This window comes from Astatotilapia calliptera, chromosome 3, assembly GCF_964374335.1.
Source record: "Astatotilapia calliptera chromosome 3, fAstCal68.1, whole genome shotgun sequence".
Taxonomy (NCBI): Eukaryota; Metazoa; Chordata; class Actinopteri; order Cichliformes; family Cichlidae; genus Astatotilapia; species Astatotilapia calliptera.
Window position 1 is genome coordinate 19,395,701 of NC_137424.1, and position 20,592 is coordinate 19,416,292.

At 43.4% G+C, this 20,592-nt stretch overlaps 2 protein-coding genes and 1 long non-coding RNA gene across 3 annotated transcripts in view; all 3 read right to left on the reverse strand.

Annotated features, from left to right (window-relative positions):
- Positions 1-2,365: 2,365 nt before the first annotated feature.
- LOC145423009 (protein NLRC3-like) overlaps positions 2,366-20,592 on the reverse strand; it is a 192,825-nt gene continuing 174,598 nt past the window's right edge. Inside the window, exon 6 of the mRNA XM_080295055.1 lies at positions 2,366-2,974. Coding sequence (XP_080151181.1) covers positions 2,962-2,974 — 13 coding nt within the window. The 3' untranslated portion in view covers positions 2,366-2,961. The remainder of the gene's footprint in view (positions 2,975-20,592) is intronic.
- LOC145426178 (NACHT, LRR and PYD domains-containing protein 12-like) lies at positions 3,607-19,859 on the reverse strand. The gene is made up of 7 exons (XM_080299714.1): positions 19,794-19,859; positions 19,067-19,178; positions 17,048-18,911; positions 12,379-12,555; positions 9,552-9,728; positions 6,194-6,370; positions 3,607-3,823 (listed from the first exon to the last, which is right to left on the reverse strand). The coding sequence occupies exons 1-7, from the start codon at positions 19,857-19,859 to the stop codon at positions 3,637-3,639; spliced, it is 2,760 nt and encodes a 919-aa protein (XP_080155840.1). The 3' UTR covers positions 3,607-3,636.
- LOC145425281 (uncharacterized) lies at positions 14,182-15,893 on the reverse strand. Its single transcript, XR_013905939.1, has 2 exons — positions 15,050-15,893; positions 14,182-14,964 (listed from the first exon to the last, which is right to left on the reverse strand). It is a non-coding gene; the product is annotated as an uncharacterized LOC145425281 (long non-coding RNA).

Here is a 20,592-nt window from a genome sequence, read left to right on the forward strand (position 1 = left end):
GAAAATCATCCATCTGAAAGACGTCATTAAAATGCAGCTCAGATAAAAGTTGAACCAGAGACGGTGATGTGCTGGGGGAAGCAGGTGGAGGCTGATAGCAGCCAACAACAGTCTGATTTCCAAACAGATCAATAGTTAAGGCCAAGATTTCAAATGGCTGAGGTGCAGATGGAGAGAACAAGACTTGAGCAGCAAGACAGAGCTTCACATAAACTTCCAGACCTCCGCCTTTTCTGGGACAGTCTGAGAGCTAAATGTTAAATCCATCAGTTGCTACGTTTTTATCCAGTAAAGATTTGGAAAGTCTCAGAAACAACAATGATACCAGCACCGCTTGAACAGGCCCAGATTCCAATCATATCCATGTTAGGAAGCACACGACGTGATGCACGTGTAACCCAGACAGTTTTTAACATCTGCTGGTGTTTCACATTCAGCCAGAGGCCCAGGGTTAGGTTGGATACCAGACAATAATAAAAGCATCGTTATTAGACTCTAGAGCTCGTTTATAGCTGACACCACATGGAGAGTTTAAGTTCACACAGAGACGATGACATTTTTCTAAAACCAGCAAACAATAAACAAGAAATGTAACAAGAGTTTCAGAAGAAGCTGTTTTACAGAGAAATGATTCCCTGAAGACAAAATTATTATTATCATCTTTATTTCTCCAGGTGAAAATTTAATTGAGATTAAAAATGTTGTTTTCAAGAGAGACCTGGCATCATGGCAGCAAGAGTCAGAAATACATCATAATTCAAACAAATACAAAATAGGAAAAACATCCTACATAAACTTCATAAAGTTTCATTAACAGACTTTGAACAATGGACTTCAAACTTCCCCCCAAAACAACAGAAACACATTTGAAGACAATGAATGACATTTATCCCTCTAAAGAAGGACTTAGACTACGATTTAATATGAATGAGAACATGTTCATAAATGGATGCAACCAAAGATTTCATCAATCCCTGATTTAGAGACAACAGAACATTTGGTTTGATTTCACAAGATAAGAATGACGACTGAGTTGGAAGATTGTTTTATGTTTAGTCAAATCTTTCATACATAAAGTCGGATTACAAAATCATCCCCTAAGTTTGTTGTTTTATTCAAGGAATTGAAATTATAGAGAAAATCTGTGAAATGACTTAAAGAAAACAAACCACAAAAACTCCAAGATGCTCTAAACCCCCTGGTTTAGGTCGGACACCTTTCTGATGATGAGTGCATCTAACATTTCCTCAGAAGTCAATGTGCCATATGATTGCATTAGCAATAAATTACACACTATATAGAACCACGTCATAGGATTATATTTGTGCGCAGATGTTTGCAGCTATCAGCGAATAGTTATCAGCTATTTTGAAACAAAGAAAGACTTTTTATCCATAACAGCAAATGAACTGTACAACAGAAAATACAAATGCTATTTATGGTCTCCTCACAACAATGATAAGAAAAATAAACTGGGCCAATATGTCATGTTTCTTAATACAGAGACACACATGTTAATGTGATCTCTGGTCTCCTCTGAGTGGGAGTTAGGAAAGGAAAATAAACTGCACCTAAACTTGGTTTATATCTGACCCAGACAGACTGCAGGTCATAACTTCTTACCTGAAGTTCAGTTCACCTGACACTCGGACCGGCGGCCGCCTCGGGTCTCTGCTCCTCCCGCCTCCCCTTTCCCTCATCCACCTGCTGCCTCTGTGGAAGCTCCGCCAAAGCCACCACCAAACAACTGACTTATTTCTACACATCGACCAGCATCCGGCCAATCCGCCATCTTTCATTGTTTATACCGTTACAAAAAAATAAAAAAACATCATCGGCCCATAAAAAACGAAAAATCACCATCGGTATGCCCGATGGCCAGTCCAGCTATGGTCGTGCCATCAGTTAACCCTTCACGTGGCAGCTGTGACACGCGTGCCCAGGGTTGCCGACCCCTGCTCTAAAGCATCTGATTTGGATTCCTGAGATCAAATATATTTTCCTTTGGCTTTGTTTTCTTCTCATTTGTGGCTTTAATGTAGTGTTACATCCTGTTTGTTTGCTTCCCTCTGTATACATGTCCAGATTCACTGTTATGTTTCTATTCTTACATTGCTGTGTGATCACTGTTCCCTCTGCTGACTGATGTGACCTTTTGTATCTCACACTGATACTTGTCATATTTGTATCTGCGCCTAAAAGATAAAAAGTTTTCCATGCTAAAACACAGCTCCACCTCCTGCAGTTCTCCCTCTGAACCACTAGATGTCTCTGTTATCTAAATGAAGACGTGCAGCACAGCAACCACAGCAGCGCTCAGATCACACGTGTCCTGTTATTATGTATAAAAGCATGAAACAGGTGAGACAGGTGGGATCAATATTAATGTTGTGGAAATATATGAAAAAGCAACAGAAGAGTGAAAACATTTCCTGTTTCTAGAAAGATCTTTCAGCTCACAGCTGCTCACAGACTGTATTTACAAGTGACAAACTGCAACTCTACAGTACATCTACAGTATATATCAAATATATTCTGTATTCAAATCTATTGAGTGATGTTTGAAAGTCTTTCCAGGTGAGTTTGATCCAGGAGGGTCTGAAGCCAGAGTCAGACAGAGACTGTGCAGAGACTGTAGAAGGACAGAGCAGCAGCAGAGCAGTCCAGATACACTGATGATCCTCTGTCAGATCCAGAGGGACACACAGGGATGATGCTGGACTCTACATTGTGTCTGACAGTGGAGCTGTTCTCAGAGCAGTTCACTCTGCAGCACTGACAGTCATCTGCACTTCTTCTCATTCCTCTGTCAGTCACTGCTGGATGAAGCTCTCCTCTCCACCTCCCAGTAACATGGCCCAGTCAGAGCGTCTCTACACACAAGCTGCTGCTGCTTTAACCTCTCTGGATCATCAGGACACAGCTCCTCCTCTCTCAGCACACACACCGTCCTGTTTACCATCACCAGCTCCACCTGCAGAGAGAAGAAGGAAGAGCAGAGGAGATAAACGAGTGTTTCCAGAGACTCTTCATCAGCTGTCAGTCAGTGATGCAGCACATCCAGTATAAAGAGCAGCAGGGACTTCAGTGCTGGGACTGTACTAGGACTCATTGTTGCTTCACTTTTTCTAATCTTTGGATTTTTATTGAAGTTGATGAAAATGTTTTTCCCTCCTAGTTTGAGTTTGGACTTTCATTCATTAGAAGAACCTTGGTGTGTCCACTCTGAGCTCTGTAGGAACCCCAACAACAAGCCCAACAATCCAGATGGACGGTTCCAGCTGTTAACTGGAGGAATTCCATCCAAACATCTGCTCTCACTAAATTCTTCCTCACCTACAGACTGTGTTCTTCACTGCTTTAAACTTGGAAATGAATGCAGTCATTGGTCTGCGTGCTGCTTTGTTCAGAGAGCTGATTGGCTGTTGACAGTGTTTGATCTGAGCGTGTCAGCCGTTACCATGGTGACCATAAAGGTCAGAAACAGGAAGTGTTTGTGTCCAATCCTGAAGCCTGTCACCATTCTCCTCTCACAGCTTCACTGAGAAGCTGCAGCTTTACAGGAAACACTGGATCTTTGTTTCATACTGACTGTGTTTAGTACAATACTGCTGACAGCACCACCCACTCACTCCATCACTCTACTGACCACAGAGTCTCCAGTCTGTAGTCTGGACTCTGCTGAAGATCAGACAGCTGCTTCACATCTGGATCCTTCAGGTTGTTTTCCCACAGCTCCAGCTCTCTCAGATGGGAGGGGTTGGACTTCAGTGCTGCTGCCAGATAATCACAGCTGATCTTTGACAAACCACAGCTCCTCAATCTGTATAAAGAATGAAAGATGTAAGTTTATTAGACAAAGTGTGAGCTTGAAATCATTCAGTGTTTCATCATCTGTTCAGAGCTGAAGAAGGTTCAGAATGTAGAAGTTTAGAAAATGGAAACTCCAAACAGCTGAAGCCAACAGGAAGCAGCTTCAAACAGGAAACTGTGCAGAGTTTCAGACTATATGTCCTGATGCAGCCAGTTGGATTTTGGAGATTTGAATCTCTGTTCTGTGACTAAGTCCTTGAATCATTTCTTCCAGTTGGTCCAACAAGACAGACTAAGTGTTGGACATGTGTTGTGGCTCCATTAGGGGAGCTTCTAAATGTGATGTGATGGCCCCTCTGGGTCTGTCAGGTCACAGCACTGAAGAGAGCTCAAACTGGGCACACAGTTGTTCCAGTCTGGACCAAAGACTCTATACTGGGACTGAGGGACTGCTTTGACTGCACCCACTGGGACTTTTTAAAGGCTCATGTTCTCACTTAGATCATCGATTTCTACTTACATTTCTTTCTGGGAAAAATGGGGATTACTTTGGAAACAGGAAGTATTTTCCCCAATAAGCAGCCCTGGATTAGTAAATCACTCCAACATGTTCTCAGGCAGAAGAAGCTGTCTTGTTATGAGGGAGAGAAGAAAAAGATTGAAGCACAGAAACTTGTTGAAAGAGAGATAAAGCAGCTAAAATCAGGTGTAAAAGTAAAGCAGAGGATGAGCTGAATAAAGGACACTCAAGGCTGGCTTGGAAAGGAATGAAGTCCATGGTGGGGATGCAGAACAAGGAGCAAAGATGAATGTGATGCTGAATCAGCAGAAGACTTGGACTCATTGGATTCCAGCTTTGATATCATTGATTTCAATGAAGAGCTTTGTGATTGTAGCAAAGGGCTGGTAGCTCTGAGAGTCCCACTGATGAGGTGTTTGTGTGGAAATCTCTTAGTGGGACCAAAGAGAGAAAAAGCCCTGGTCCTGATGCTGTGGGAGGGAAATGATTGAAGTGTGCTGTGAGGAACTGACTGGGAGATCTTCACACATTTTCCAGTCCTCCTTGGAACAACAGGAAGTTCCCAGCATATGGAAACAAAGGTTAAGTGTCCTATGGCACTCAGTGATGATGGTGCTGTGGCCCCACCACCTCCACCTCTTTGTAAAGGAACTAACTGTAATCTGAAGCTTCAAATGGAACTAAGACTTCCTCCACTAGGTGGCAGTGTCTGATGAGAAAGTGTTAGTGGAGCTGGCCTGGAGTCAGAAACAGGAAGATGCAGGATTTGGGCTGAAATGGGGAAAAGTGGTTCGCACTAGTGCCTTAAAGCAAGAAGGTTGTAGGTTGAAGCTTGTTGGCCTTTCTGTGGAGGTTGGATGTTCTCCCACAGTCCAATGAAATGCTGCTTAGGTTCATTGGTGCTTCTAAATTGGCTGTAGGTGTGGATGTGAGAGAGTGCTTCTCTGTCTCTCTCTGTTGGCCCTGTGATGGACTGCTCACCTGTGCAGGTGGACCACGCCTCTTGCCCTATGACAGCTAGGGCACAGGCTGCAGCCCTGTGAGCCTAAGCTGAATAAACAGTTAGCAAAAATGATCCATAGATGGCCTGAAATCCCCCAGTTAGCAGTTTGGTAGATAGCTATGACATGCTAATCCCATCCAGCAGCTGTATTCTACCTGTAAGCTGATCCCTGCTGAGCCAAAGCACTTTTTCATATACAAATTACAACCTTTAATAGAAACCTATTGGTCAGCATCTTATTAGCCTGCTGTTAGCTTCATTCCACAGAAAACTGAGAGAAACTAACAGAGTTGATAAAGAATAAAGAGAAATGTGCTGATTTAAAGCCTTTGAAGTGCTTCAGATGATCTCTGTCCACTTCTGTCCACTCATTCATTCATGTAAGCTTTCTAATGCAGCTTTGATCTTCACAGTCTGCTTCATGAAACTCATTCTAACCCTGAATGTCAGAGTGTTCCTCCTTCTCTTTCCCATCATTCATGCTGGCAGTGGAGGAGATTTGGATGTTGGACTGTGTTTTGGATGATGTGTGTATGTTTGTGTTGGACTGCTGTCTGTAAAGCAAACGCACATTTTGCTTTGGATTTCAGTGTCAGACAGACTTTAAGGTGGAATGAAGAGTTGGAGAGTTTCACAGTGAATTATCCAGTGGAGGATTTTTCTTCTTCTTTGAAGGTTTGAAATGTGAACATTGTTCTGCTGCAGTCAATGGACTAAACCAGAGAAGAAGAAAACAGACTTTACCATGAAGATCCTCAGTGTGGATCAGTATAATATCAGCCTGATGTCTGCAGTTTAGTGTCAGCACAACTTTCACATCATATTCATCTCAGCACAACTAAAACATGCTGACTGACCTCAGAGTTTCAAGTCCACATCCTGGACTCTCCAGGAAACCACACAGATGCTTCACTCCTGAATCCTGCAGCTCGTAGTTGCAGCTCAGGTCCAGCTGTCTCAGATGGGAGGGGTTGGACTTCAGTGCTGCTGCCAGATAATCACAGCTGATCTCTGACAAACCACAGCCCCTCAATCTGTATAAAGAATGAAAGATGTAAGTTTATTAGACAAAGTGTGAGCTTGAAATCATTCAGTGTTTCATCATCTGTTCAGAGCTGAAGAAGGTTCAGAATGTAGAAGTTTAGAAAATGGAAACTCCAAACAGCTGACAGAGTTCATACGCCTTTGTCAGGGTCAAATTCAAGCAAGACCATGTGAAAATTAAAACACATCATCCTAGGTGAACTTAAACACCTTTGTTCCCCTTTTGTTAAGACATAGAAAAGTACACCACACAAAAATACTGCAAAAGGAAACGGTCGCCTTATATACATAGTGTATAAACTCAAAATGCACATTTCACTTCAAATTAAGATTAAGGCTTTGAACAGATCACATAGTTCAGTTCAACATATAAGACTTTAAGAATGCACAAGCATCTACTTAAAATCTATTTAATTTATCATCCATGATATTATTTTGTACAATTCCAATGTATTTTGTTCATCTCCCTTAAATAAACAGGCAGTCTTAAAGTATGAAATATTCATATACAAACACATATAAATGTGTGTACTGTCTCAGTGGCTGATAGTACCCCACAGGCCTCAGTGTGAGCTTGAAGACATTTATAATGTTTAAGTAGTTTAATGTGCAGGTGCTGACGATAAACACATTTTGAATGAAAGCCGGGGAACTTTGGTAGCACAGAAACAAGTGGCTATTCTTTGTGACTATATGGATCACTCACAATACCATTATTTCACACAAAGGCACCAAATTAATACTCAAAAAAGCTGCAGCAATACACACAAATATAAACAGTACTTGGTGACAACTTTGCTTTTAGCCTTTAACCCTTCTTGACTACTTTTGATGTGGCCTCTATATTTTACCTTTAAAAACAGTTCATCTTGCCAATCTGTTATTTTCTCATTTTGACCAACTGTATCAGCACAATTTATCTAAATTCAGACAAAATTTAAAATACAAGTAGAAAGTGATATTTTGACTGTAAAAACCACACACATGTTTAACGAATCATCTTCATAACTTGAAATGCAAATAGAGATTGTACATTTTTAAAAATACGCACACGTTTTGCAAACAACAAAGTTATATGGTACTATTTACCAAAAAATGCAGCCAAGGCTCAGACGTTTTTCATATAATCATTTCAAACTATTTACAGAACAATCAGGTGTCAAACAATAGTTTGTGTCACTCTAACACATATGAGAACAGCACAGGGATAAACCTGCAGGTCTGACAGCAGGTGTGTCACTCAGCGTTTACACTGCAATCTGCCTTTGTTGGCTTTAAGGCAGCAACTGTGACGATCACTAGTAGAACTGACACACAAAACAAAACAACAGCTACACACTAAATACACAAGACAACAAACTAACTTGAGACCAAACACGGTAAACGTCACAAATCTCTCACGTATCAAAACTCTCTCTCTCTTTCGCTCACTCGCTCTCTCTTGCCGGTCACTCCTAAAACTTCCCCCTTTTGCTAAACAACCAAATGTCATGTTTCCATATCATTTTTGATTGGTCGACATGGTACATTTTCCCACCTATAGGGCTTTGGAGCGTGATGTCACGGGAGATGGGCCATGCCCCCTTCCGCCATGACAGTAGGCCAGCCAAAGGATACCATTTCAGCTATGGATCGTACGTGTTGTGTTGTCGGTTGCAACGTTAGATCACACGATCGTGAAGGCAAGAAGCTGGATAACGGGCTCTCTTTTCATCGTTTTCCGTCCTGGAGGCAACGTGAGGGATCCCATGTATCCGATATTACTAAACAAAGACGTCAGGCTTGGATTGCAGCGGTGAGACGAGCGGATATCGAGTTCTCTGCAATCCCCAGCTTTTTGTTGGTTTGCTCACAGCATTTTCTTTCCGGTGAGTTCTAAATTAATTCATATCACTCTTGAAAGGCTTTTAGTGTTATTTTCAACGTGCTGCGGTCATAGATAATGAGATAAAACATGCTAATGTGTGATGCTGCAGAACCATGTCATGTCGACTGAGTAGCTTATGATTTGGCATTATTGCAGGCAAACCAGCATATGAAATGGATGTAACAAATCCAGACTGGGAACCAACACTGCACATGGGGCATGACGACATACCTGTATCAGACTCGGACCGGCACTCAAGGCGTACGCAACGGAAGCGAAAAAGAGCACCCATCGGAGGTAAACAACCCCCCCCCCCTCTAAAAACATACTAAATTGCTATCACTGTACACTAATCCGCACATAACTTCCAGATGAATCACACACCTGTCATTGGAATATTGGTGTACATTTACCTTATGTCTAATTTTATCTTACAGGCTTTCGTTATGCAGCTGCAGCTGCAGAGTCTGAAGTGATTGATGAAGATCTGACAGAAGACCAACAGCAAAATCACAATGTCATGGAGGCAGTGGACAGCAGTTGTGTTGGACAAGTGGAGGTTGAGGTAGCAGCTGCAAATGTGGATATACTGAAGAAATGTAAACCTTTTAAAATGATGACAGATTACAAACTCTCAGCTGTGTCTGTAATCAAACCTCTGTAACTTTGCTTCACTTCAGCAGCATCAGCTCATGTTCACATGTTGATTCATGGTTTGCTTCAGTTTTTGATGGACTGCAGAATATTTTGAAGGTTATCTGCTATAAAAAGCCAGAACAGGAAAATCTGCTTCATGTGTTTCTGTTTGATCCTCAGTGACTTTGACACAAAGGCCTCTGCTGTGATGATCACACCTCTGATCAAGTCTCACAGTGTCAGCTTTGTTTTTATACATATGGATATGTGCTGATAAATGATCAGAGTTATAATATTTCCCACTGTCTGCTGTGTGCCGTGACCTTTGACCTGCTAAAGACAGTCAGCTGTGGATTATTCATTGTTGTGTCTGATACTTAGAACTGTGAGGAAGAACACTACACAGTTAATCAGGGTCCCCTCTCTCTGAATCAGGAAAGGTGGGCAGGCCGCGTGTGGGCCGCGGGCCATACGTTGAGTCTCACTGTTTGAAATGTGAACATTGTTCTGCTGCAGTCAATGGACTAAACCAGAGAAGAAGAAAACAGACTTTACCATGAAGATCCTCAGTGTGGATCAGTATAATATCAGCCTGATGTCTGCAGTTTAGTGTCAGCACAACTTTCACATCATATTCATCTCAGCACAACTAAAACATGCTGACTGACCCCAGAGTTTCAAGTCCACATCCTGGACTCTCCAGAAAACCACACAGATGCTTCACTCCTGAATCCTGCAGCTTGTTGTTGTAGCTCAGCTCCAGCTCTCTCAGATGGGAGGGGTTGGACTTCAGTGCTGCTGCCAGATAATCACAGCTGATCTCTGACAAACCACAGCCCCACAATCTGTATAAAGAATGAAAGATGTAAGTTTATTAGACAAAGTGTGAGCTTGAAATCATTCAGTGTTTCATCATCTGTTCAGAGCTGAAGAAGGTTCAGAATGTAGAAGTTTAGAAAATGGAAACTCCAAACAGCTGAAGCCAACAGGAAGCAGCTTCAAACAAACACAACAAGAGAAAAAACTCTGAATATTTCACATTAAAGTCGTACATTTCTCATAAAAACAGGACAAAGACTTGAAAATGTCGTGTTTTTCCGTTCCAGGAACCACAAGGCTTCACTTTTAAAGGTGAAGTGTGAAAGAAATGGACATATTTGAAGTCCAACACCTTTTTCCAGTCACATTATTAAAGCAGACAAACTACAAGCTCATTTTCATTCCAACAAGTCATCTTCTGACCTGGACTAACAACACTGGTCTCTATGTGCAGCTGGCTGTGAGACCAGTGCTCAGGGAGCGTCTACAAAGTGCAACACTGAAAGAACATCACACACTAGCTTTGTCCCAAAACGTCGGCTGCATCCTTCGGAGGACCCGGTATTCGCGGTCTACGTGGGCCGGGTCCTTCAAAGACCGAAAAGGCTGGAAGTGCGAGGCTGTGAAATGGGACGGTCTAGCCTTCAGATTTGCGTCACCGCTGTGTTGGTGGAGTTTAATAAACTCGGCCATCTGCTCCTTGCTATCTAAAATATAACAGAACACTGGCGTAAATTCTCAACCGTCTCACACTTCTGTTTAATCAGTTTCCTGTTTAACGTTTATTCAGCTGTGTGAAAATCCCGGAGGAACTTTGATCTCAGCCAAACCGATTTACTCCGGAACAAATAAAACACAGAAAAAAGGCAAACAATTACATTTTTAAGTTATCCGAGTGACTTATATATCATGTTTAACCTGAGTAGCGAAAGAGCGGGGTCTGAAAACGATGAAGCCGGGCGTCCGCTGCTCTCGCCGGCTGGAGTGACCATTGAACCCCCCGGCTTGCTAGCGAGCGGGTGGGGAACAGACGTCTCCGAAAACGTTGGAACACTTTTGCAAATATGCGATGTCTTGATAAACCAAGCAGATATTTGAAGTTTAAACAGCTACTTTCTCGCCTGAAAATATGTTAAAAGTTTACTTTGTGACCCAGAAAGATTAATAAGAGTAATTTGAAAACTTAGTAGCAGCCGCCATTGTTGGCAGCTGAAATTTGGCTGGGCCGCGCTATGAATTCTGGGATATGGTGGGCCACGAAGGACACACCCGACGAATCCTTCAAATTCGGGGAAATGAAGGACGCATTTGTCGGGCACATTTGAAGGAGTCGACAAATACGGACAGCCTTCATCGCCTGGCTGTGACATAATCGGCCTTCAAATGCAGCCTCTGGAGGATGCAGCCGACGTTTTGGGACACAGCTACTAATTTGCTTCCATCATCCAACCTGAAGAGGAAACAGAGACGCCTCCCCTTCAAAGTAAAAGCTGCTCCTTTTGGACACAGTATCAAAGAAAGTCTACAGTATAACATAGAAAAGACAGAACAAAGTTTTGGTTGTTTTAAATTGTGCAGAAATGAAACTACACTAAGCTCAATTATGTGACAGACATTTCATCCCATGTCAGTTTGGCCTCATCCTGGGCCGGATTATCCAGCACACACTCTGACCACAGGCCCAGGGGCCACGCACAGCTGGGCTCCATCCAAGAGACAGCAAACAAACCAACACAATAATAAAAAGCACCATGTGATCTTCTTACATCTTCAAGACAAACATAGTAAAAACATGAGCATATTTGTTTCCTGATAAAATGATGTGACAGGTAGAACAGAGTAAAGTGGTGGTGTTACAGCCTTTCTCCCCTCTGCTGCCGAGGCTGTTAGTCTCTCCCAAACTCAGCTACAGGACTTCCAAATGAATGAAAGCAGCAGAAGTGGCTTTACAAATGAAAGAGGAAGAGGAGAAGAAGAGGAGAGGGAGGCCACCCTGACCATCACTCCAGCTGAAAACATCACACTTCCATTAAAGTTGGTGAGGAAATGTTGAGCAGGATGAGCTGCTGGCTAATCTGGAGGCTGTAGCAGCAGCTCACAGTCACAGTGGATTTCCACTCATGAAAAAGCTCTGGCTGCTTCATTTCTCATCTCATATCAGAGACTTTAATGCTTCACTGAAGCTGTACTGTGATGCTTCCATATTCCAGTGAGGCCTCCATAATGATTTCAGCTGTTCTGTACACACACTGTGTGCCCTGTATGGCTCAAAGTCTCTGCAGCCTGTTTTTATCTGCTATCATCAGATCTTCATCATCCTCATTCACATCCCTCACACACTCTACAGCCTCATCAGCACTGACTTCATCTTCACTGACTGATGGAGCACAACATGAACCTGTGGAGGCTGAAACACTGTCCTGTCAAACATCTCCCCGTCACCACTCCACTTCTGTCAGCCTTTAAATGAACCCTGCTCAAGTCTGTCACTTCTGTTTGGAGCCAAAAGGAAAAACTGTTGTTCAGTCGTTTGGAAAGACAACATTTCTGAAAGCACTCAAACTTCTTCACATTTGTCTTCAGACACATCCTGAACATTTAGGAACTAAAGAAAGTTTCAAACATCAAAGACCTGAAATATAGAAAAACAACAACAGCTGCAGTCAGTGAACTCACCTCAGAGTCTCCAGTCGACAGTTTGGACTCTCCAGTCCAGCACACAGAAGCTTCACTGCTGAATCCTGGAGGCCATCATTTCCACTCATGTCCAGCTCTGTCAGATGGGAGGGGCTGGACTTCAGAGCTGAGGCCACAACTTCACAGTGAGACTCTGAGAGTCCACACTGAGTCAGTCTGTGATGATAGAAAATATAAAATGTGTTATTATAAAAGCAGAAAATCTGCATTATAAACAGAGACTGAATGTATATGAAGACAAAACAGAGTGAGGTCATAATCTGATGAATCTGCTCTTCACATCTGTGCTTCAGCTCCTCTTACTGTGTTTGACATGACACAACGATTGAGTCTCTCTCAGACCTGCAGACTTTTAATGAGAATCTTTGTTTGGCTTTAATCTGCAGATGAAGGAGGAAGATGGTGTCACATTTAGGCTTCCATAATGTCCACAGTCTGTCACTGAGATCTGATCCAGAGTCAGAGTGAAGACACACATTTGGACTGTTTCCTGTTTTGACTCCAGGGCCCTGTTTCAGGAAGCCGGTTTGGAAAACTCAGAGTGAAAAACGACACTCACGGTTGAGTAACCCCGAACTGTCCAACTCGGAATATTCGGTTTCAGAAAGGCTGATAACAATTAGTTCAATCAAGGCGGAGTTGCTTTAACCCCAAGTGAAGCGCGCGGACGAGGATACATAAAGCCCTGATAAGCGGAGCACAGATTAAGCGAGTCACCATGGAGACGGAGGGAAAGAAGGCGCGGTCAATGTATTTTACAGCGCTTGAGGCCGAAATTCTGATGGCAGCATATGCCGATAACATGCAAATTCCGCGGAAAAAAAGTAACACAGCCTCAGCTGCAAAAGAAAGTGAGCATGCATGGCAAAACATAGCCGACAGAGTCAATGCGTGAGTGTTAATTTAAACATTGATCGAGGGATTTCCACCCATTTAACACGTTATTTTATCATATGTTATTTTATTTGTTATTTTATACATTTTATTTTGTGACGTGATGTGAGCGCAGGTGCAACCCAACAGGCCCCAAACGTTCCTGGCAGCAAGTAAAAATGAAATATAAAAATATAGTCCAAACAGGTAAGGTGTAATTGTATTATGAGCCATAGTGCTTGGTCTGTTTGTCCGATGTAAATCAATTGCACTTAGAGGCTACATTAATTTTCTTTCTGTAAGCACTTATTGAAATTATCTGAGCACATTACAAGTACATATTTGCTTACTCTGTATGCTCAAATGTGACCCGTTATAGCCAACAGAAAAGAAGCGGAGGCCCGAAAAACAGGTGGGGGTCCTCCACCACCACCACTCACAGAGCCTGAGCAGTTGGCCCTCAGCCAAAACAGTGGGCGCCCTGTGGCCGAAGGCATCTCTGCGGGGACATCCTCTGAGTCAATAACCCCGCAAGACACAAGTGCCTACATAGGGGGTAAATTCAAAATAATACATGATGTGCATACATCCTTTCTTCACAGTCACCTTCGCAGTGCTACTCATTCATTTGATAAACTCTTTACCATAATGAATTATTTTTTAGTGAAGTTATTTTCCTACTGATTTTGCCTTGCCTCAGTCTTGGTTGTCTTTGAGAGCATAATGACAATGAAGTGTAAGGTGATTGGTATGTTTGTTAATTGCCATTTGGTCCCTTGTAAGTTATAAGTGACCTGTATAAACCTCATATTCTATCAGTTGATGGTGATGGTGTACTGCATCTGGTGCAGCCTCCTGTTGAGCCAGACCAACATGCAGTTGTGAGTAATACTCCACAGATTATATGAGTTTACAGTAGAACAGCAATGTTGTTTATTTCTTTACTACAGGAAAATAATGAAGAAACATTGACAGCTGTTACAGAGGAGGAAGCAACAGAGACACTTTATGAGGTTTACATCTTTTAATACTTTGTGTACAGGAAACACAGGCGACCAATAAAGCCAGTTGAACAAAAAATCTGTTTATTCTTCTTTCAACATGTTGAGGTGATGGGTCAAAAGAAATGATTGTGACATATGGTGTCTCTGACTGCTCTTCCATCTTGTATGTCCGTGGGAGGGTCAGGATGTTCATGGTTTGGATCACTGCTGATGTTTGGTTCAGAAGGACAGTGTTCTCCTCTAATTGTGGCAATGTTGTGAAGAATCACACATGCCACAATAATGTCACATGCCCTTTCTGGGGTGACCCTGAGTCTTTGCAGGCACTGGAACCGGGCCTTAAGCATTCCGATAGTCATTTCAACTCTGGCTCTTGTCCTGCAATTAGCCAGATTATATCGCTGCTGTGGGCCCGGTTCAGGGTCAGGGTAAGGGGTAAGCAAATAGGGTAAACATGGATACCCCCTATCACCAAGCAAGTAGCCAGTGAACTCTCCTAAGACAGAAGGATACACTTCAGTTCAAATGTCCCTGAAGCAATTGGTCTTTATATATTTTAAAGTATTCTCAACTCACCATGTCCAAATTTTGTGCTCAGTGTACATTCACGGAATATTTGTGAGTCATGGACAGAGCCTGGCCACTTGGCTTCCACATTTGTGATAATGTTGGCAGCATCATATATGATCTTCACAGTGCAGAGAACACAAATTAGCATCCATTACTATAATGAAATAATTTGTTAGTTTGAAATGCTACAGGGAACTATGTACCTGTACATTAATGCTGTGGAAAGACTTCCTGTTCACATAGTCTCCTTCATTTACTGAAGGAGCAATAATTGGAATGTGAGTGCCATCTATACAGCCAATCACGCCTGGGAACCCTGAAAATAAATGTAAAATTTAAGTAGTAGTTCAAGTATCACCACATCATAAATTAAGTTTTGTTCATCCTGATACCTGCAATTTTGTGGCATCCCTCTTTGATAAATCTTGTGGGTCTATGACCGGGGAACACCACACACGAGTACAGGAGACGTTTCAGTGCAACTGTAACATTCCTGACTGCCCGACAGACGGTAGCCTTGGAAACGTGCTCAGCGTCACCAATATTATACAGAAAGCTCCCGTTTGCAAGAAACCGAAGTGCAATACAAATAATATGCAATGAACTGAGAGAATGTCCGCGATGTGTCACATGCGTAATATATGGCCTGAGGATGTTATCCAAATAAATTATAGATTGTGCTGAGAAACGGTAACGTTCACACAGAAAATCATCAGGTAAGATGTCCAGACGCGCTCGAATCACTCTCTCCCGGCGGAGAGCTCTGCGGAGAATTTGGGCTTCGATATCTACCGGCTCTTCAAGGAAGGGACACGCCATGTCTGAGACTTCCTACTGTCAGGTTTCCGACAAAGGGGCGGAGACAGTCAGGGTTAGTTGTGGTAAACCTGCTAGGGGGCAGGTTAGCTTCACGGCGTGTGTCGTCATAGTGACTCACTCAGGCTGCAGCTGAACTCGCTTTGTGAAACCGAAAACCCAGAGTTTTCGTTAACTCAGGGTATACTTACTCAGTTTTTCCACTAAACCGGCTTCCTGAAACAGGGCCCAGAACATTTTGAATGAGTTCAGCTCAGTGAAGAGTTCCAGCTGGAAAGATGATCTCTGTTTGCTACCTGCTGTCAGGTACGACTGTTCACGTCCACACGCAGGAAAAACCTGCTGACTGTTACCAAACGGAGCAGAAAGCTCATCACTGGACAATAATGATGAATGAACTCAGAGCTGCTGATATCAGATCTGATTTCAGGGGAACTAAACACAGAAATGATTGGCTCATTTGAGCTTTCTGAGCCATTATCTGCTGGTGTGTCGCTAGTTGGCAGAAAATGATTTGTATTCCTGTTCAGGGCTTCAGTGTTTATGAGTCCAGATCCAGGTGACAGCAAGTCAAAATGATGTTACCTGTCTGTGTCCAGCAGCAGCCTGTATTCACTTTGAATATTGTTATAACCTGACATGGATCAGTTTGTCTTTGATTGGTTTGTAAATGTCACTGTTTCCATTGGACCTGAGTGACGTACAAAGACAGAGAGGGAGAGAAAGGAGAGAGAGGATGGAGACAGCAAAGAGAGAGCAAACACAAACAGGTGAGAGTGGACAGGTGACCAAGGTCAGCAACCAATCAGAGAGCTTCTGTTTGACCCACAGTCACTGATGATGACTGCACATAACCAAGCAGTGTGTTACTCTGATATCAAATATGGATCCTGCTCTTATAATAATGATCATCAGATGATATTATTGTGTTATTTTGTAGCTGAATACGATGTTTGTGTGATTATCAGTGAAAGAAGCAGTGAGGAGGATGGAGAGAGAGAGAGGACAGAGGCTGAAGTTAGAAACACTAAAAGGATTTTTCATGGATTTCATGGATGATTTGAGTGATTTCCAGCAGGACACTTAAACATGTCAGTGGACGTCCATATTCACTGATATGAAACGTGTCATTGAACAGGATTAATATCAGTGGAAACATGGTGGAAACAGCTGTGACTGCATGGATGTGACACACTTCAAATCTGTTCTCCACTCTTGGATTTGGGATCCATGGAGCTGCTGCTGAGTCTGTACAATAAAGGAATGGTGTGGAAGGTTGCAGCGTACGGACACAAACACTTTGTGGTTACAATCTGATTTTATTTTCAACATTAAACTACTAACCTACACTGATCAATGATGTTAATGATCACATCTGGACTCACCCAGCCTTTCTGCAGTTCCTCACAGCTGGAATCAGTCTCAGTCGTCCCCGCTCTGATGTGTTGTACTTCTGCAGGTCCAACTCATCCAGAACCTCCTCTGACATCTGCAGCATGAAGGCCAGAGCTGAGCACTGGATCTCAGAGAGTTTCTTCTCTGATCTGTTCTCTGACTTCAGGAACTCTTGGATCTCCTGATGTACTGAGAGGTCGTTCATCTCCATCAGACAGTGGAAGATGTTGATGCTTCTGTCAGGAGAGATTTCATCACTGTTCATCTCCTTCAGGTTGTTGATGACTCTCTGGATGGTTCCTGGACTGATCTCTGTCTGACCCAGCAGACCTACTAAGAGTCTCTGGTTGGACTCCAGACAGAGGCCATGAAGGAAGCGAACAAACAGGTCCAGGTGGCCATTTTTACTCTGGAGGGATTTCTCCATGACTTTAGTCAAAAAGACATCCATTGATGGGAAGCTATAAGACTTGAACTTGTTCTTAAAAAAAGATCTGTTTTTGTATTCTTCTCGGAAATTCCCTAGAAAACCTTCTATCACCTCTGTCTTCCTGTTGGTGTGACAGTGGAACATGTAGACTGCAGCCAGAAACTCCTGAATGCTCAGATGAACAAAGCAGTAGACTGGTTTCTGGAAGATCACACACTCTCTTTTGAAGATCTCTGTACAAACTCCTGAGTACACCGAGGCCTCTGTCACATCCAGACCACACTGCTCCAGGTCTTCTTGGTAGAACATGATGTTTCCTTTCTCCAGATGTTCAAACGCCAGCCTCCCCAGCTTCAGAAGAACTTCCCTGTCAGCCTCCGTCAGCTCCTGTGGACTCGTCTCACGTCCCTCACGGTACTTGTTCTTCTTCCTCTTTGTCTGAACCAGCAGGAAGTGTGAGTACATGTCAGTCAGGGTCTTGGGCAGCTCTCCTCTCTGCTCTGTAGTCAACACGTGCTCCAGAACTGTAGCAGTGATCCAGCAGAAGACTGGAATTCTACACATGATGTGGAGGCTCCTGGATGTCTTCATGTGGGAGATGATTCTGCTGGACAGCTCTTCATCACTGAATCTCCTCCTGAAGTACTCCTCCTTCTGGGCGTCAGTGAAGCCTCGTACTTCTGTTAGCCTGTCAACACATGTAGGAGGGATCTGATTGGCTGCTGCAGGTCGGGAAGTTATCCAGACGAGAGCCGAGGGAAGCAGATTCCCCTGGATGAGGTTTGTCAGCAGCTGGCTGACTGATGACTTCTGTGTGACATCAGAGAGCAGCTTCCTGTTGGTGAAATCCAATGAAAGTCTGCTTTCATCCAGGCCATCAAAGATGAACAAAAGCTGAGAGACAGCCAGCTTCTCTGCTGTGACCTTCTGTAATGTTGGATGGAAAACATGGAGCAGCTCCAGAAGACTGTACTGCTCATCTCTGATCAGGTTCAGCTCCCTGAATGAAAGCAGAACCACCACACTGACATGTTGGTTCTCCAAGCCCTCTGCCCAGTCCAGAGTGAACTTCTGCACTGAGAAGGTTTTTCCAACACCAGCCACGCCGTTGGTCAGAACCACTCTGATGGGTCTCTGTTGGTCAGGTAAGGCTTTAAAGATGTCCTGGCACCTGATTGGAGCGTCATGGAGGGCGTCCATCTTGGAAGCTGTCTCCAGCTGCCTCACCTCATGTTGGGTATGAACCTCTTCACTCTGTCCCTCTGTGATGTAGAGCTCAGTGTAGATCCTGTTGAGGAGGGTTCTACTTCCTGTTTCATCACTTCCTTCAGTCACACGTTCACATCTCCTCCTCAGACTGATCTTATGTTCATCTAAAACCTCCTGCAGACCAACATCTGCTGAAAGAAAGAAAAACAATGAGACTAAAGAGAAAGAAAACTCTTCAATGTCTGAACAACACAAGAAGTCCAGTTTTCAGAAATGAGTCCATCAGCAGACAGATGTTCAGTCTTACTTTGTACACAGCTGCTCTGACTGGCTGTCTGCAGTCCAGCTCTGCTTCTGGATCTTTCTCCACACTGGGGACAGGAGGAGTCTCCCAATGAAGCAGACTGGTCCCAGTATGAGGAGATGCACTGTCTGCAGAACCAGTGTCCACAGCTGGTAGAGACTGGATCCTTCAGGATGTCCTGACACAAAGCACAGCAGGACAGCTGCTCCTCCTCACAAACACCACTCCTCTTCCTCTCTCTGTGAACACATTTCTTTATCACTAAAACATTTACTGTCAGTGAAAAACATCCAGATGTGACCAAACATCAGTTCCTCACAGTTCCTTTGATTTCATCAACACTAATGAGCTGCTCTTCCTGTCTGCCTGTCTCATTAAACACTGAGTGATGAATACAAACTCAACACTTCCTGCAGACTTCCTGACTTCACAATAAAAGCTTTCCATCAGAGAGAGACAGTTATGACTTTCACTGTTTTACAGCCGCTGTGTGCAGATTATCTGGGTCAGTTCACTCTGAAGCAGCTTAGAAGTGTCCGTGTAGAGCCGTGGTCTGACACACAGAGACTTCTGATTTTCTCTGTTTAAACAAACATGATGAAGATGAGCAGGTTTCTCTTCTAGTATAAACTCTGTGTCTCTCTGGCTGGCTCATGATGGCTTTTCAGGTTTTATGTTTTGCTGTCTCCTGCTAGCGTTTTGCCTGCCTGGGTGGAGATTGTAATGGCCTCTCACTCTTGGTCCACACAGCTATGATGATTACACCACCTGTTGCTGACTCACCTGGGCTTACCGGTAACCATTTAACGCTGCGGCATGGAGCAGTTCGTCGCTGGGACATTGACCCTCCTGTGTTCATGATCTCAGCTCATTGCTAAGAAATCTCTCTCTAAATTCACCAGTTGGGTTAACTTTGTGTATACTTTGAGTATATATTTCCCCGGACCTGGTTACAGACGCTTACCTGTGACTCCCGTGTGTGGCTGTGTGAGTGGAGAGCAGGACAAGAGTGACTGAAGAGGAGTGAGTGTGGACTCCCTTCCCTCTTTTCCCTGGAGCCCTGGACCCCCTCCCCAACTCACTGTACATATATAGAGCACTGTGGTTCACCCCTTTGGTAAATAAACTGTCACCTTTTTGTTTGTCAGAACTCAGTCTGTGCTTGAGTTCCTCTGTTAGCCATGACATTTTGTTGGTTCTCTCTCTTCAGGTCCCTGTAAGTGTTTGATCTAAAACATTATATTTATTCTGCTTTGATTGTTTTGTGTGCTGAGGGACATTGTTGCATGATCCACTTTTTCTTATCACTCAAATATCCTGATACTTTCAGAAAGTTGGAGAGCTCTCCTGGCTTGCTTAGTCTTTGCTCTGTACTGCAGTACTTGCACTGGTTTCACTGGACAAGTCTTCATGTGAATCTACAACTGATCTGACATTGTGGCACAAACACAGTAAACAAACACTACGAGCACCTTGTTTCATGTGCAGTGGCTTTCTTCTCATTCTGCTACTCAACACTGTATGAAAAGCCTCTCACTGCCAGCATCCTTCCAGCCCCACGACAACAAGACCAACTCACATCTTCACAACAC

Coding starts and splice junctions, on each gene's coding strand:
- LOC145426178 (XM_080299714.1), bottom strand. CDS start 19,859: ATGAACACAGGAGGGTCAATGTCCCAGCGACGAACTGCTCCATGCCGC. Junction 9,729..12,378: donor TGTCGACTGGAGACTCTGAG/GTGAGTTCACTG, acceptor TTCTTTATACAG/ATTGTGGGGCTGTGGTTTGT. Junction 3,824..6,193: donor TGTGGACTTGAAACTCTGAG/GTCAGTCAGCAT, acceptor TTCTTTATACAG/ATTGAGGAGCTGTGGTTTGT.